Consider the following 17,409-nt stretch of genomic DNA (forward strand, 5'->3'; position numbering starts at 1 on the left):
TGAAATGGGAGAAAAAAACAGAAGAAAGGCACAATAGGCAATAGAACCTATGAAACCCAAAGATCATGACACCTTTAAAAGTTTTTAAAAAATCTTAGCTTGATAGATGAATCCCCAGAGCCCACTTTAAAACACTGAGATTTGAAATTGAGCAAGTCCCAGGAAAAATTAGCAGCCAAAGCATTTGGAAAAGTTTATTTGTTGGGGATTAAATCTGAGAATTAATCAGTCAACACTGCCAGTGGCTCAAACTTGTAATTCAAAGAAGAAATCTCTCCATTAAGTGTACAAGAAAAACATTAACCCTGCCTAGAAACTCTTGGTACAAGCTCAGGACCTGTTCTGGGCAATGACGTATTCTCAGCCCGGACAGAACCCTTCCTGGACAGAAAGGTCTATTCAGTGCTTCCTGCTGAGCACCAAGGATATTCCTTGCTTTAGTACGTATCTTCCCCAGATGCAAACACTTTGCTTTGCCCTTAACTCCTTGATCTCAAATTCTGGCTCCCATTTCCCCTCTGATGGCTGCCTATGGCTTGAAGTCCCAGTAAGTTTCCACACTACATACTTATAGCATTCTCATTCCACTTTGACTACCATAGCTGAATCCTATGGGATCCTGGGATTTATAGTTTGGGAAGGCAAATGGTTGAGAATTGTAAGTACCCTCCACGTTAAACAAATCCAAAGATTCCATAGGAAGCTGCCAAATGGAACTGTTCCACTATAATTGTGTAGCGCAGAAGGAATCCCAGACATTTTGGCAGCACACTAGACATGAGGTCTCACTCACATTAAACCCTGCCCCCTCCCAACTTTTTCTCTATACTCAAATCTGAGTAAACAATGGAAAGCAGGCAAAAGCATCCGCATGATTATATACACACTCTGAAAAATCCTCCCCTTTTAATGTGCAAATTATGATCCCGAAACACTAATGGATTTGCCAGATTCAGTGGCTGCTTCCTAAAAATCGTTAAGTCCCATTAGAGTAAATTAACCTCCACTCTTCCACCAAGCAGCTTCTGGGTTCTTTCCAGACCTCTTCCCTCTCTGTTAGCAGCCATGAGTGCTCAGTCGGACGCTGGAGAGTCTCAATATTTGTTTTCTCTCCTCTCGATTAATTTAGCTTAATAAACTCCACCGCCTAGAGGGGATTCTTCTCTTGCAAGTGTTGGTGCCAGGGGCTTGCATCTCACTTGTTGCGAGTTACGGTAGCCTGACCTAAAGTGTCAAGAGTCCCACTGGAAGTGAAGAGTAGGGATGTCTTGCCAAAAGGAGAACAACCAAAGGGCTCCAAAGCCCCTGCTTGCAATTAGCTGCTGGAAATGCTTGATTACCTTCCGCCCTGGGCGCTGCTCCCAGGGTCTCACTTGAATTCACCTGGTTTAATTACAGAGAGAAAAATGACAACAGTCCTTGCAATGCTCTCTCTTTCTACGCGCACACACAAACATCGCATTCAATAGAGGCGTCACATCAGTCACTGGGGGTAAGACGCAAGGGAGGAAAAAGGAAACAAGAAGAGAAAGAGAACCTTAATCAAAACAGGTAGGATTCAGTACTTCGCTTGGGAGTCCTTAGGGCATATAAGTTATAATGGTCAGTTTGCCTGGAATGCAGAGAAGAAGGAAGCAGAAGAACAGAGACTTGGATTTACTGTTAGATGTCAGAGAAGGTTGCACTAGCTTTCCAACAGCATGGCCTCTAGTCAACTCTGATGTATGGTGAACCAAAGATGGGGTTTTCTGAGCAAGATTTCTTCACCAGAGGTTTGCCGCTAGGAGTTTCTATGGCCAAGCAGGGATATGAACCCCTATCCCCCACAGCACTGGTTCACACTCAGACCACTACTCACACTGCCTCTCCTACATATTTCACTTTTGCAACAGCATTGAGTAGCAGTGGTAATTATCTACAGGAGAATTTCTACCAGTGCCACCCAACTCCATCACCAACTTCTACTTCCTTTTTCAGGACAGTGGGCATCATGCTTTAAAATTATTCATTAACATTGCTATAAATGGAGGAATAATTTCATTGTCACTAATGTTGGTGAGGCTGCAATGTAATTTATTGCCTTAGTGGTTAACTCACTAGTTAATTAAATAATCATATGTATATTTTGGAGAAAATGGGATATAGAGATAATGGCATGATGTATTGTTGAAGGCTTTCACGGCCGGAATCACTGGGTTGTTGTAGGTTTTTTCGGTTTATATGGCCATGTTCTAGAGGCATTCTCTCCTGACGTTTCACCTGCATCTATGGCAAGCATCCTCACTACCTCTGAGGATGCTTGCCATAGATGCAGGCGAAACGTCAGGAGAGAATGCCTCTAGAACATGGCCATATAGCCCAAAAAAAACCTACAACAACCCAATGGCATGATGGTTGTCACTGTTGCCTGCTAGTCCAGACCTTTTAACCATTAATCTAACCTTTCAAGCGAGAACTTTAATTAGATCCTCCCACATCATGGTGACTCCTAAAAGTAGTGGATTACAATGCCCATAATTCCTAGTCAGCACAGCCTCCAACATGTATGCCATTGCCAAAGCACTGCAATCCCCATAATCCTATAACATTTTTCTACTATGACTTGCTTTTTGTACCACCTTGCCTGATGAAGAGATTGGAGGAACTAGGAAGACTGCGAGTTTTTTTGTGCTTTTTGACTGCACAAACATGTCGACTTGCTGAACATAAATCCAGAAGAACAGATTTGCTAGGTCAGACAATTCATCCATTTAGATTAGAATCCTGATTCTAACAGCAAAAGGTATTCAGGGTGCATGAAAGCAAACTGCCTGTCATTTTTGTCACATCCTTTGAATGAATGACATTCAAAGGCAGAATGGGCTCCTGAAGGGAGGGGGGTCCCCAAACAGGAAAACAAGACAGACAGATAGATCGTTGCAGCAAGGTGTAAGGGAAATATAAAAGAAACCCAATGCTAGGTTTCAGAAAAGATAGTCAAAAGAATAAGAAGAATAATGGCTGAGGAGGATGGGGACGGAGTAGCTGTAAGGTGTTCAGCCTTCTCCTCATTGTACAAGAGATCATTACAAGGACTGGCAGCCTTCTTCTTGAAGGTGCCACATTTGGAATTAATGAGCTGGCAACCCTATAAAATGTACCCAAGTGTGCTGCACTGCCACACACTCACACGTGGCTAATGTGCTGCTCCTTTTCTACTCATTAGAGACAAACTGATTCGTGAAATTGAAGGCAAGGACTTCATTGCCTTGGATCCCATCTTGAGATAATGGTGCAGGAACAGAGAAAGAAAGGACTGCAAGACCATTCTTGGGGTGCGACTCAGATTTACAAAAGCTTCATGAGGAGAGGGGGGAGGGCAGTCACATATGGATTCCAAAGACTTCCAGACTATGTGCCTTCTCTTATTGAGAGCATTGCTACTGTGGTGTGCACCTTTCAGACAGACTGAGTTGCATCTGTGTAGTTGCTGCATGAACTTTAGCAGTGGTCTTTAATGTCCTCAGCTCAACACCAGTGAGTCAGTGTGGAGTAGGGGATTAACATTGGACTAAGACTTGGGAGATTCACGTTGAGCTATAAAATTGGGGTGACCATGGAGCAATCATTCATTCTCTGCCTGGCTTATATGGCTAACTTGATAATAAAACAGGGTAGAAAGGAGCCATTGAGTGTTCCATTTTTGCTTCGGTCTTCTCACAAAAAAAAGTCACCTTCAACCTCAGCAAGATGGAGTGGATGAGGGATTAGAGGACATCCAACCCCAAATTGGGAAACAAGTCATCCAGGAATACCTGGCTGCTCTAAATGAGTTCAAGTTCCCAGGGCCAGATCAACTACACCGAAGAGTATTGAAGGAACTAGCGGAAGTCATTTTGGAACCATTGGCAACCATCTTTGAGAGTTCTTGGAGAACGGGAGAAGTTCCAGCAGATTGGAGGAGGGTCAATGTGGTCCCAATCTTCAAGAAGGGAAAAAAGGATGACCCAAACAACTACCGTCCGGTCAGCCTCACATCAATACCAGGCAAGATCCTGGAAAAGATTGTTAGGGAAGTGGTCTGCAAACACTTAGAAACAAATGCGATCATCGCTAATAGTCAACATGGATTTATCAAAAACAAGTCATGCCAGTCTAATCTGATCTCTTTTTTCGATAGAGTTACAAGCTGGGTAGATGCGGGGAATGCCGTGGATGTAGCGTGCCTGGATTTTAGTAAGGCCTTCGACAAGGTCCCCCATGACCTTCTGGCAAGGAAACTAGTCCAATGTGGGCTAGGCAAAACTACGGTGAGGTGGATCTGTAATTGGTTAAATGGACGAACCCAGAGGGTGCTCACCAATGCTTCCTCTTCATCTTGGAAAGAAATGACAAGTGGAGTGCCGCAGGGTTCTGTCCTGGGCCCGGTCCTGTTCGACATCTTTATTAATGACTTAGATGAAGGGTTAGAAAGCAGGATCATCAAGTTTGCAGACAACACCAAATTGGGAGGGATAGCCAATACTCCAGAGGACAGGAGCAGGATTCAAAACGATCTTGACAGATTAGAGAGATGGCCAAAACTAACAAAATGAAGTTCAACAGTGACAAATGCAAGATACTCCACTTTGGCAGGAAAAACGAAATGCAAAGATACAAAATGGGGGATGCCTGGCTTGAGAGCAGTACATGTGAAAAAGATCTTGGGAGTCCTCATGGACAACAAGTTAAACATGAGCCAACAATGTGATGTGGCGGCAAAAAAAGCCAATGGGATTTTGGCCTGCATCAATAGGAGCATAGTGTCTAGGTCCAGGGAAGTGATGCTACCCCTCTCTTCTGCTTTGGTTAGACCACACCTGGAATATTGTGTCCAATTCTGGGCACCACAATTCAAGAGAGATATGGACAAGCTGGAATGTGTCCAGAGGAGGGCGACTAAAATGATCAAGGGTCTGGAGAACAAGCCCTATGAGGAGCAGCTTAAGGAGCTGGGCATGTTTAGCCTGAAGAAGAGAAGGCTGAGAGGAGATATGATAGCCATGAATAAATATGTGAGAGGAAGCCACAGGGAGGAGGGAGCAAGCTTGTTTTCTGCTTCCTTGGAGACTAGGACGCGGAACAATGGCTTCAAACTACAAGAGAGGAGATTCCATCTGAACATGAGGAAGAACTTCCTGACTGTGAGAGCCGTTCAGCAGTGGAACTCTCTGCCCTGGAGTGTGGTGGAGGCTCCTTCTTTGGAAGCTTTTAAACAGAGGCTGGATGGCCATCTGTCAGGGGTGATTTGAATGCAATATTCCTTCTTCTTGGCAGGGGGTTGGACTGGATGGCCCATGGGCTGGATGGCCCAAATCCCCACGTGGCCATGGAAACCCACTGGGTGGCTTGGGCATGTCCCACTCTCTTAAAGGCAAACTCCATCTGAACAATCTTGCCAAGAAAACCCCATGGTAAGGTTGCCATTAGGTTAGAAACAATTTGAAGGAACATGACAACAGCAGCAGCATCTACGGTAGCAACCATTCTGACATGGAAATGGGATGGAAGGAAGTTGGTGAAGGAAATATGTGAGATTTGCCCTCCCTGAATAAAACTCCTTTGTTGTCCTCTAGCAATCAGTATGCAGTGGCACACCAGGTCAAAATCTGGAAGAGTTTTCCTTTTAATTTAGCTTTTATTTATTTATTTCTAGACTGCATCTTCTGCTCTTCAGTTGAGAATGCTGTCAAAGCAGTTTATGTATCAGTTTAAAAAAACAACAACAGGAGAAGATAGCCACTGCCCTAAGGGTGTGTTTACAGTACTTATAATGGGAAAAAGCTTGAAACGAAAGGGAAAGGAGATGAGGTGGGGAAACGAAAGGAATAAAGCTCTGAATAGTGATCGGCAGCTGAGTAGAATCAACATGTTCAGGGGCTGCAAAGGTTAGCAACACTGCCTGGGTAGCCAGCCTCAGGTAAGAAGTGAACGTTTTATGGCATATCTGTAGAGCCAGGTATTTCGTGGCTTGTCTGCAGTCAAACTGGTGAAAGAAAACTGGCACATCTGCATTGCTGAGACTCCAAATTTTAAGAAATGACCTTGCACTCTCGTTGACAGAGTTCTATGCATACCTTTGTCTGGACAGGACTATATTCCTGTGTACTTCAAAGAAAGCATGGAAAATGTATTCCCTGCCCACATAAGAATGAGACACATGTTTCCTTATGTGATGATTTTTCAAGGTGGTAATGAAGCCAGTAGAAACTAAAAGGGAAGAAAAGACTGAAAGGATAGAGAGAAGGGGGAGATGGTGCAACCTACACATAGCTTAAACAATCTTGTTAGCTAGAGAGAGAGCTATAGCAAAACTTATGAGGGAAGAAAGGTCGTAAATAAGTAAAACTCACAACTCTAAACAACAGATACATCCTGATAACCCTCCTTGCAGACCAGGGGATGGAAAACACGTACCCTTACAGATTTCCTTTGGATTGCAGCACCCATCAGCTCTACTCAGTCATAGCTAATGATGGGGACTGATGGGAATTACAGTCCTAGAACATTTGGAGGGATCACACATTCCTCTATCAGGTATTGTACAGGGAGATTTTCTTTCTGCTTCATAAAAGTCTTTGGGATGAGGAGTTAAGTGATTCTTGGCTTCTCATTTCTTTATTTCGTTATTGCTCTAGCCAGAGGCCATTAAAAACAGTTTAAGTATGATAATCATAGTGCCACAATGCTAATAATATAGTTTAATATCCCATGTCAGACATAGACACCGTTCCATTAATTAAGACAGAAGCAGAGCACATAAGCAGAGATAGCTCCTGCACAGCCTATAGCGCAGTTTATGGATCAAAAATATTTGTCTTGCCTTCAAGGGCAGCTCAAAACATTTTGACGCCTCAGGAAAAGGACAGGAACATTTCCCCACCATTCCCTGAATCCAGAAACAAACTGGAAGGGGAGCCAAATGTCAGGGTAACCCCAGCAAAGGTACAGAACAGGTACAAGAGGTGCAGCTGGCAGCTTACCCCTGCTATCCCCCAGCATTTGCTACCAGAACCAGTTGTCCCATTCTTCTCACTGGCTCACTCTACACACCTTTTCTCAAATAGCCCAAAGCATCTTACCAAAACAGTTTGAACACAACTGCAAAACAGTTTAAATACACCTGCAATAATGAACATTGTGAAACAACCAAATAAACAACCAAAATGTTTGATTTAGGGTGGACTAAAATAATATTTAAAGAACATAGAATTATGGTAGGAAAACTCTAAAACCAATGCTCAGAAAGCAAAGGATCTTCCTATTTAGTAGTAGACCTTCCTACTGCTGTAGAAGGCCAACAGAGAATGGGCAAGAACAGCCAAAATTGCACAGAAAACTCTCACCTTTGACCCAAGGTCTCAGAGGTAAGAAGACCAACTTCTGATAATATTGGGCAAAATAACCTTACCTGGTACACAGCTCCTTCGAATATACCTGGTCTGCAGCTCCATGGTGGAAGACATACTTTATGAAAAAGAAGTTCCATATTCAAGCTCTAGGTACAAATGGGGAAGTTTGTTGTTTGTAGTCAAGAAGGCTGCCTTGCTCCATTAACTGTCTTATTCTCAGGCAACATGCCTGCTGGTTTCAACACCACCACAGTAGCTATTCAGTGTCAATCAATGGTCCACCCTGGTCATTGGCCATGTTATCTGAAGCTTTTTGGAAGTTGAAGTTCAAAACCTTTCAACTTTTAAAAAGTCAGAGATTGAGAACCACTAATATACAAAATTATCTCAATTGATATTATGTAGCATTCAAATGTAGCTCATAGGCCTGGGTAACAACGCAAAAATTTGTTTCTAAAATCGATTTGTACTTGGGGGGGGGGGGGTTGTTTCGATATTTAAAATAATTACAAAATTTTCCTTTTAAAAGGTTCGATATTTACGAAATTTCGTAAATGGTAAAAAAATTAACGAATCGATTTCCGAAACAATAACGAATCGATTCGTTAATGGCGGACGCGACCGCGAAATACGCTAAAAAACCTCCAAAACCTTCTGAAGCTTCCCTCTCCCTCTGTTCTTGACTGTTGGTGTGATATTATAATTTTTTTCACTAATTAAACCATAAAACTGGCCCAGACATGCGGAAATAATAACGAAACGACCTCAGAACAATAACGAAACGAATACAATAACGAAATACGAAGCATTTACAAAACGTTTTTAAAAATTCGGTTTTTTTAATGATTGCTCCAGAATGGTTCATTATCGTTTTGTAATTGGAAAAATTAACGAATGATTAACGAATTACGAATTAACGAAATGAAACCGCCCAGGCCTAGTAGCTCAAAGTATGCTGCTCTCTCACCACCCAACAGAAAATACTTTGTATCACATGGAAGTGACAAGCTGGCATAAGAGCAGAACTGTCATCTTTGGTCACCAAAGGCAATTGTCTTGATCATATGATGTCATGCTGGTCTGATAGCTCCCCAACAAACCTGTAAATAGCCCCTGATCATACTGGGCTCAACATTCCTTAAAATTACTATAGATCATGCCTATCTTATTGCTAGTCTTACAGCTAGTGGGCTTGGGCTGAGTGATAGCAGTTTTGATAAGGAAGCCTCAATCTGTTCCAGGCTGAGCCACTTCTGAGACCTTTGATTGGATCTCAGACCCACAAATTGGATAACATTCAAGATCTACAAGGTTCCTCATCCCTGCAATACATGTTTCGCTCCACTTACTTAGGGGTGTGAGCCTCCTCCACTCGATTGCCAAACTGGAACTCATGGGATTTGCTGCGATGTAAAGCTGTGAAGCCTGGGAACAGGTGAATCAGTTTCCGAGCGGAAGGGGGTGGTGTGCCTGCTGGTTTCATCTTGTTCTTCCTCCGGACTGGTGGGGTGCCATGCGCAGTCATGGTTGTGACGATATTTGGGGTGCGTGGTGGAGTACGGACAACATGCCTCTGGCGTGGGGAGGGGGGCAAGGAGCGGTGGCCAGATCCCAATGGAGGGCTCCGCCCTGGAAAGCTTTCCACGGTCAGCCTCTCCACATGGGTAAACACCGCTCCGTGTGACACAGCCGGTTGGCAGTAATTCTGATTGCACTTTGCCTGAACTTTGGGGCTTGGAGCAAGATTATTATGGATCCACTGCACGGCCTCCATTTGGGACAGTGGGTGATTCTCCTTGCTAGCCTCAGTTGTCTTTGGCCACTGAATGGTCCAATCTTGCTTGGAAAGATTGCTTCCTGTTAGAAACAAAAAGAAGCAGATGCTGGAAACAAAGAAAGTTTGCCGAAGTGTCTATATGTCAGTAGGACAGGAGTGAGCAACTCTGGTGGTTCCAAGTGCCCCCCAACTTACAACTCTCCCTACCATGGCCAAGTCCTTATGAAATTTGGTAAAACGTGTAATCTTAAGACTTTGTTTTTAGTTTAAGAATACACTGTATGACTAGTTTGAAAAGAAAACCATACTTTCTGCAGGTTTCTATGCTCCCTGCACATCTTGTACGAGGCAAAGAATATTTTTCATGTCTAATTGGAAAGTTGGGGGGCACATAGGTTCTGTGGGCTATTTGCTTCCCACCTCTTGCACTAGGGATCAACTGACATATTTGTGTTTGTTTTTCAAGCATTTTTTGCAACACTTCTCAACTTACCAGCACACGGAAGCAATGGACAATGGATAAAAACATTTAAAGCATGAAATAAAAACTTTTAAGAACAGATTAAAATCAATCCTTAAACATGGTTTTCTTGGGTAGAAGCTCCACAATCAAAAGTGTATTCAACAGTGTTATGAGCTAGTGATGGAGCTGCAACAGGATCTCTGTAGGCAATCAGAATTTGGGCCCTTTCTCTTAACCAAATTCTTATATAGCCCACAGAAGTCTTACTGCATTATTATTGTTAGCAGCTTGGCAGCTGAATGGAAAACAGATGACAAATGGTATGCTAAGCTTTGAAATCTTGCTGAATTGGAAAGATGAACCTATAAAGCTAAAAAATTGCATGGAGACACCAAGACATACAACTTGACATAAATGTATTTTGCTTTTATCAGCTATAGTAATAATCACAGAGACATGTGGAAACATCCTCCCACAAATGGAAATATCTGGAATTATGCATTTGTATAGAATAAATTACAATTCCAGATGACATTCTGGTGCTATGATGACGATGTTGATGATGGAAATAATAATAATAATAATAATAATAATAATAATAATAATAATAATAATATAGTTTGTGAACATTGATAATTTTATCCTGTTGCTTGTTGCTCTTTTTTCTGTATTTTGTTTTCAAGGTTTAGGGCAAGCTTATATGAAAAGGTGGTCTTCCAGATACCTTGCCCCCAAGTTGTTTAGGGTTTTGTCAAAATTGGTATCATGAATTGCATGCAAAATGGAGGTTTTAGAGGGAGATGGCCGGGTTTTTTTTTTTCTTATGGTTACGTCCTTGCCTTGTGCATTATGTTGCTTCCTCATCTATAGACTGAAGGCTCATCTACATAGGCTGTATTGCCCTCACTGACTGAGAAGTCATTCCTGGTTGTCTTTGTGGTAATCTGGTTTAGCCCTGTGTTAAGGACACTCTGGAGTTTGGCCCAAATTCTAGAGGAACCCTCCAGTTTGTGCACAGCATGGACTGCATAACAGAGTCTGATGCTGACCAGTGCACTGTCCACACAGGTCACCACTATTCCCTTTTCCCTGTACTTATGATCAGATGTGTTGCCACCATTGCCCCTGCAGGATTGCTGCACAGGTCTTTGAGAACTCCTGGCCATAACAGATTCCCCAGACCAACAACAGAAGATGTCAAAGCAATCAGGAAGGAGGAGGAGGGATTGGTCAATTCCACTGACATGTGGATAGAGTGTGTGGCCACCTCCGGTGCCTGTTCAGAACATTACTGCGTCTTTGCATTCCTACATTACTGAACTGAACTGACTGCAGATGAATTGGCCAGCATAAAAAATCCTGATATTCTCAGGATCGGCTTTGCTTCTGGCCGTATGCCTCCTCCTTTTCCTCCAGGAGTTCAGGATACAATTCTCACAATCCCTTACCATTTGTCTTATTCACAGGAGTTCCAGGGAGCTGAAATGTATAACATCTAGAAAGGAAGAAGTCCTCCAAATCCTTGAGCTGAAACCTGTTTAGTACCACTACAACTGCTACTTTGCATTCCCAGTCTAGATCTAGGTCCCTTCCTCTGTCACCTTCTTTTGTAAAGTCATAGCAATAAGCCATTATTTTACAGAAAATGTATGGCCACTGGGCACCTCTGTATCCATCAAACATTTTCATAAGAACAGAAAAAGATGGATCAGTCCAAAGGCCAATCTAACCTAGCATCCTGACTCCTCCACTGGCCAGCCAAATGCCCTTGGGAAGCCCACTAGCAGGGCTCATGCAATAACCCCCTCCAACTTCTACCCCTATCAACTGACATATGCCACCTCTGGTCCTGAAATATCATGACTAAGGACATGAGAGAAGCCTCCCACAAGGATGATAAAACTTCAAACATCTGGGAGTCCCCTGGGCATCATCCTTGCAGATGGCCAATGCTCACACACCAGAAGCGACTTGCCGTTTCTCAAGTCGCTCTTGACACATACACACACACACACAAAATGACCAGGTGCCCTTCCACGCATCCCTATATCCCAGAATATCAAGGCAGAAAAACCCACAATATCTGCTTTGAACTGGGTTATCTGACTCCACACTCAGATAATGTGGGATTTTCTGCCTTGATATTCTGGGATATAGGGCTGTGTGGAAGGGCCCTTAGAGTCATTGATAGCGTTATCCTCCTGCACCAATCTGTCTAATACTGCATCACAGTTCTCCTAAACAACATCCAGAGATTCCAAACCAGGATCTATTCTCCTTTCAAGTCCTTCACAGCTCTGAGTTACTCCATCCCCTTTGGAACTGTGCCCTGTTAGTACTCTTTCTCTCTTTGCATCTAAGAGTTTCCCCCTCTTCAATCACTAATAACAAAGGCAGGGACTCTACTAGTATCTTAGCCAGCATCCTCCACAATATCCCAGACCTAGCAGCATTCCCGAACATTATTTCATGGGTGGAAAGGTAAGGCCCCTAGTACAAAGAAAAATAAATAAATGCTGGTTACTATTAATTTTTTGTTAAACATTATTGCTTTTCTTTTTCCAAAGAGGGGAATAGAATAGAAGAGAAAAAGTTCAGAAAGTTTCTCAGGGGGGGAAAATCTGGAAAATCATTGTCCTCTGTTCACCCTTTCTCCCTCTTTCCATCTCGCCTCCTCTTTCTTTGAATGCACCCCCTCATAGACACAATCACTGCCACTCTGGTGTCTGGTCAGGAAAGTAACATGGGGAGTTTCACTTCATTACCAAAAGTGCTATTTGATGCAGTTAACAGAACTCTCTCCACACACAGTGGATCCAAGCTCTTCACTGCTGCTGCTTTTGATCTGACTTCTCTAACAACTCATGAATGTTAAAAAAAAAGAAGAAAAGGTAATATTTGCATTCTATAAAGTCAGTAACTATCCCAACTCCTCCTTTTTATCCCATTTTGGGTTATTAATTGATAGCCTTGTTATCTCAGCATCCTTTTTAAGGAAATCAATTTATTTCCACCTTTTGAGAAGGATGGGGTAAGGAAAGAGGGTGAGCAATAGAACAGAAAGGGAAGAAGCTGATTTAATTTTTTTTAAAGTGGGGGAGGAAATGTCTTCCAAATGGTTTCCTCTAAAACTGATGAAAGAAGGTGAGAAACAACAAGAGGAAAAATGATGGTGCCATTAGGACAGAATGTGGGGGTAAAAGTTTTGGGGTAAAAAGGGAATCCACACAACCAAAGGGGAATGGAGGAGGGCAGAAATGCGGCAATGTTAATTTACCACATTTGGGGAATTGATGGGAATGGATTTAGGACAGAAATCAAGATCTGTTGCTAAATGTCTGGTAGATTTGCATCTAATTAGGAAAAATGTTTGCTTTCTGAATGTTCAACAACAGGAGAAAAAAGAAACACGTGCCTACTCCAGGCCAACCATAATTTGTACTGCTCAGAAGAACACTCAGGACAGCTAGGAATGGGGTTGTGTTGAAGGGCTGAGAGCTCCATTTACTTCTGATGCTGGAAACCTATTATTGGGATCAGGATTCTTTACTCCTAAAATTATGGCTTTTATGCCAGTATCTGTTTGGGAGATCTCAGGACTCTCATTAAAAGCCCAGATTGACTCTAGTAACTTGAAGTCTCCTGGTTTCAGAGGCTACCAATTCTAACTGCACATATCCCAGACCACAGTTTACTGTAAGTCTATATTCATTGGTCCTTGCCAAAAAAAAAACAACAACAAAAAAAACATTGTGTCTAAACCCCTTTCCCTGACATCAGAGCATAGTAAGACAATTTCTACACAGCCAAAATAAGTCTCTGCAGTCAAAGTAGTGCAGACACATTGCCAGAAAACCTCTAGGAGAAAGCGGCTTGCAGTGAAGTAGCAGCCCTAAGGCACCCTCAGCCCAGCCAGCTGTGTGAAAGGCCAAAGAGCTCCCAGCACTACATTGGAGCAGATCTGGAGACATTTAAATTAAAGTTTTCCAGTAAGTGTAGACACGTCCCATAAGAATTATATTTGACGCTACTCTCAAAGGTACATTTAGTATAAGGAGATGAAGATAGTTGTTCTTCGTGGCACCTAAAGTTTTGCAAGTTTACCAATAAACTACCAAAAGCAACCAAAGGAAGGAGGAGGAGAACTGTGATATAATAATCTGAAGAACAAAGAGAAACAGTCAGGTACAGGTCCACAGTAAATGTTTCTCCCAGGAAAATGTCATCCAGCTCTGAAAGTGTAATTACCCCTGTTCCATTTTACTAATTAATGATGATGGATGGGTTACTAAACATAGGAGCGGAGTGGAATGTGTCCAGACAAACAAGCAGGAAGAGATCTCTAACCTAACAGCCTAATCTGGGGCTATTAAGCCCCTCGGTCCAGGCTACAAACTGTTCTCTCCACCCACCTATCTGGTATTTATTTTGATGGCTGTGTCATTAGATGATTGATGAGCACCCTCATAAAAATAACTTGATGCTTATCCTGATGCGTCATGCCTAAAAATATCCAGGTAGAGTTTGGGGAGTCCATTTTAAAACTGACATAAGCTCACACAAAAGCAGGTATAATGCCTTTCAGAGACTTGGCAGCGGTGGCATTGTTGAGGCATCACAGACTCAGAGTTGTTGCAGTCAGATTTTGCATCACAGTATGGTTTCCTGTCAAACCATGCTTGCAGATATGTCCTCAATGCTTCTTGTTATATCCCTCAAATGCCAAAGTAAGCACTTAAAAACATGGCTAAAAGAGACACGTGCATGCTTTGGTGGGACTCTTGTAGATACTGAACCAACATTATCCATGACAATAATGAAGGTGGAGAAATTTTGGCCCTCTGGGTGTACAGCAGTGGTTCTCAACCTGGGGTCCCCAGATGTTTTTGGCCTACAACTCCCAGAAATCCCAGCTAGTATACCAGCTGTTAGGATTTCTGGGAGTTGTGGGCCAAAAACATCTGGGGACCCCAGGTTGAGAACCACTGGTGTACAGGAATTCTGACCCCAGAAACACCAGGCAGCATGGCTAATGATACAGGATGGACAGAGTTGTAGACCCAAACATCAGATGAGTGAAACATCCCCCAGCTCTGCTATGTGTCATGAACCATGCTGGATAGACCACACATCCAGCATATACTATTCTTCCCTCTTTGGGGAAGATGTGGCCACAAAATTCCCCAAGTTCAATCTCTACTGGAGGTGTAATCAGCTTTCTTCTTCTATTTAATTAATACAATTAATTAAATCAATCAAATGAGCTGTATTTAACTATAATTGTTTATAACAGTTGTGTGGTTAAGAGGTGGGTAAGGTGGTTTCCTTAACATGCTTCTGTGTTATGCCTTTTACAAAACTGAGATATAAAGGCTCTAAGAAAAAAAGGATCTGCCAGCAGGATTGGGAAATACAGGGAAGTTGCTGACAGTGATTAGACTAGATAGAGTCATGGTACTATATTTTATAAGACAGTTTCACTTGTTTATGTTTCCTTGGGAAACAGTGTGGTTCAGTGGTTCTGCATGGGCCTTTTGTGTTGAAGGTTCCAGATTTTATCTCCATCTTTTCCTAGCAGGGCTGGGAAAGTTTCCAATTTGAATGCTCAAACAGTCAGTTCAGGCTTCATGGATCAGTGGTTGAACTCAGTAGAAGGCTGCTTCTGATGTTTCTTACTCAAAGGAAGAACTATAGTTCAGTAGCAAGGAGACATACTTTGCAAGAAGGACCAACCACCAGTCTTCAGGTACATGTGGTGGGAACCCATGTCTGAAACACTGGAGAGTTGCTGCTCATCAATGTAGATAACACAGTCAGCCCTCCACATGGGGTTAGGGACACTGGTTACCCACAAAAGTGGGGGGGGGGTGTGTGTGAATAAAAATAGCTTTTTTTAATCTGAGAGAACACTTCTCTAGGAATCTCTAGGTTCCCTGGCACAATTTTATGGTCAATTTCCACCAGGTGTTGACTCTGGAGGACTTAGAAATTCCTAGAGAGATATTCCTTGTATGACTCTCCGGGTCTCCAGTGTGACATTTGGTTTATGGTAGAGTGACCCTTGAGGACCAAGAAATTCCCAGAAAAAAACATTTTAATCAAATTCCTCAAAAGCCAAACCCACAAATGTGGGAGGCTGACTGTTCTAAGTTAGATGGCTTATCCAAATTCCTCAGGAGTTCTTTCAAAGTACCCCTGCTTGGTTGCCCACTCTTTTTGAGGTTGTCTTTGATTTATTTTATGATATTTTTATATTTTACTGTTTTAATTGTTTAATTAGATTGTTATATGTTTATTGCATTTTTAAATGTGTTTTTACTTGGTTAACTTTGTTATTATTGGGCTTGGTCCTACTTGTAAGAAACCCCAAGTCCCTTCGGGGAGATGGTGGCAGGATATAAAAATAAAGTTATTATTATTATTATTATTATTATTATTGTTGTTATTATTTTATATAGTATTGTAATGATTCTCTAAGGGATTTCTTTTAGCTTTCTTCATCACTGACAACAAATGCAATGTTACTAGGGCAACCTGGGATTTTAATCAAAGAAAAACTAGAAAATGTCACAAAAAGATTGCTGCTCAATGAAGCTTCTTTGCTACATCCAATCTTCAGGGAAGGGAAAGTGCCTTAGCTCTTTGCTGATCAAGAAACCATGAATGGGGAGGTGCTGATCTGAGGTAGCAAGGCACCGTCCATCAGCTTGGTCAGGACAGGGTGGGAGGGAGAAAATTTATATTTTCCATATTATAATATGCACCTTCAAATAAGGATTTTCTTGCGATAACAATCAATCAGTAATAACTTTCTCATTGAGCACTGCGAATAAAAGTAAAATTTTGGAAGGGTATCTTCCAATAATTTTCATGTGTTCATTATTTTGCTTTTTTATCATTAAACTTAGGGAAAACACATTATTTTAGATTCAGAATAGCTTCCCATCCTCTTCTCCCCACCCCACCCACTTTTTCTTTCTTCTTTTTCACTTCCGATTTTCTTGTTTTCTTCCATTTTTTTTAAACTTTGTGTTTTTTAAACACATTACAACTGTACCCAGGGTTCGATTCTGATATGATAAATACATAAATTCCAATTTGAAATCTATTATAACATATTTGTAAATATATTGATTGCAGAAATGCCATCGATTCAAGCTCACTACTCTAGGTTGCTTTGTCTTAATTATTTCTGCATATTCATAGTAAAAAAAATATTCAAAAGCCATTTTAATCTCAACCAGACTAATTTATGCTTCATAAACCATTACACAAAGGAGAATGAATTAAATCCTATAGTTTGGCAGATCAGAGTATACAAAGAGCTGTACTGGATCAAACCAAAGACTTCTCCATGCCTGGATTCTATTCCTAAGTGAACAATCCAATGCCTGGGGGAAGCCCACAAGCTGAACATGAGTCGCAATGGCACCCTTCTGCTCATGTTCCGCTGCAAATCATGTACAGGGACACTGCCTCTGGTATCAGAGGGAATAAATCATGTCTAATAGCTATTGATAGTCCCATCTGCCAAGGTTTTGTTTATCTACTAGGATCATCCAATCTGTGGGATGTTACTGCATCTTGGAGTAGCAACCTCCACAGTTTTAACTATGCACTTCACTAAGCAGAAAGGAGATTTTTGGCTGAATGTTGGGAAACGAATTTCTCTTTTATTGCTTTCTTTTACTTACACCCCAAATGTTCTGCCAAAATAGCAAACAAAGGGTGCATCTACACTGTAGTGTAGTTTGACACTACTAGAACAATCAATAATTAGGGGTTCTCTTTGGCAGAGA

The 17,409-nt window shown here is 41.9% G+C and overlaps 1 protein-coding gene across 3 annotated transcripts in view; it reads right to left on the reverse strand.

Moving 5' to 3' along the window:
• The window catches only part of KSR2 (kinase suppressor of ras 2), a 204,632-nt gene that overhangs the window by 130,143 nt on the left and 57,080 nt on the right, over positions 1-17,409 (reverse strand). For all 3 annotated transcript variants that reach the window (XM_067473258.1, XM_060785468.2, XM_060785469.2), the window contains exon 4: positions 8,720-9,227. In XM_067473258.1, the coding sequence (XP_067329359.1) occupies positions 8,720-9,227 (508 nt within the window). The remainder of the gene's footprint in view (positions 1-8,719; positions 9,228-17,409) is intronic.

The sequence above is a fragment of the Anolis sagrei genome, chromosome X (assembly GCF_037176765.1).
Source record: "Anolis sagrei isolate rAnoSag1 chromosome X, rAnoSag1.mat, whole genome shotgun sequence".
Taxonomy (NCBI): Eukaryota; Metazoa; Chordata; class Lepidosauria; order Squamata; family Dactyloidae; genus Anolis; species Anolis sagrei.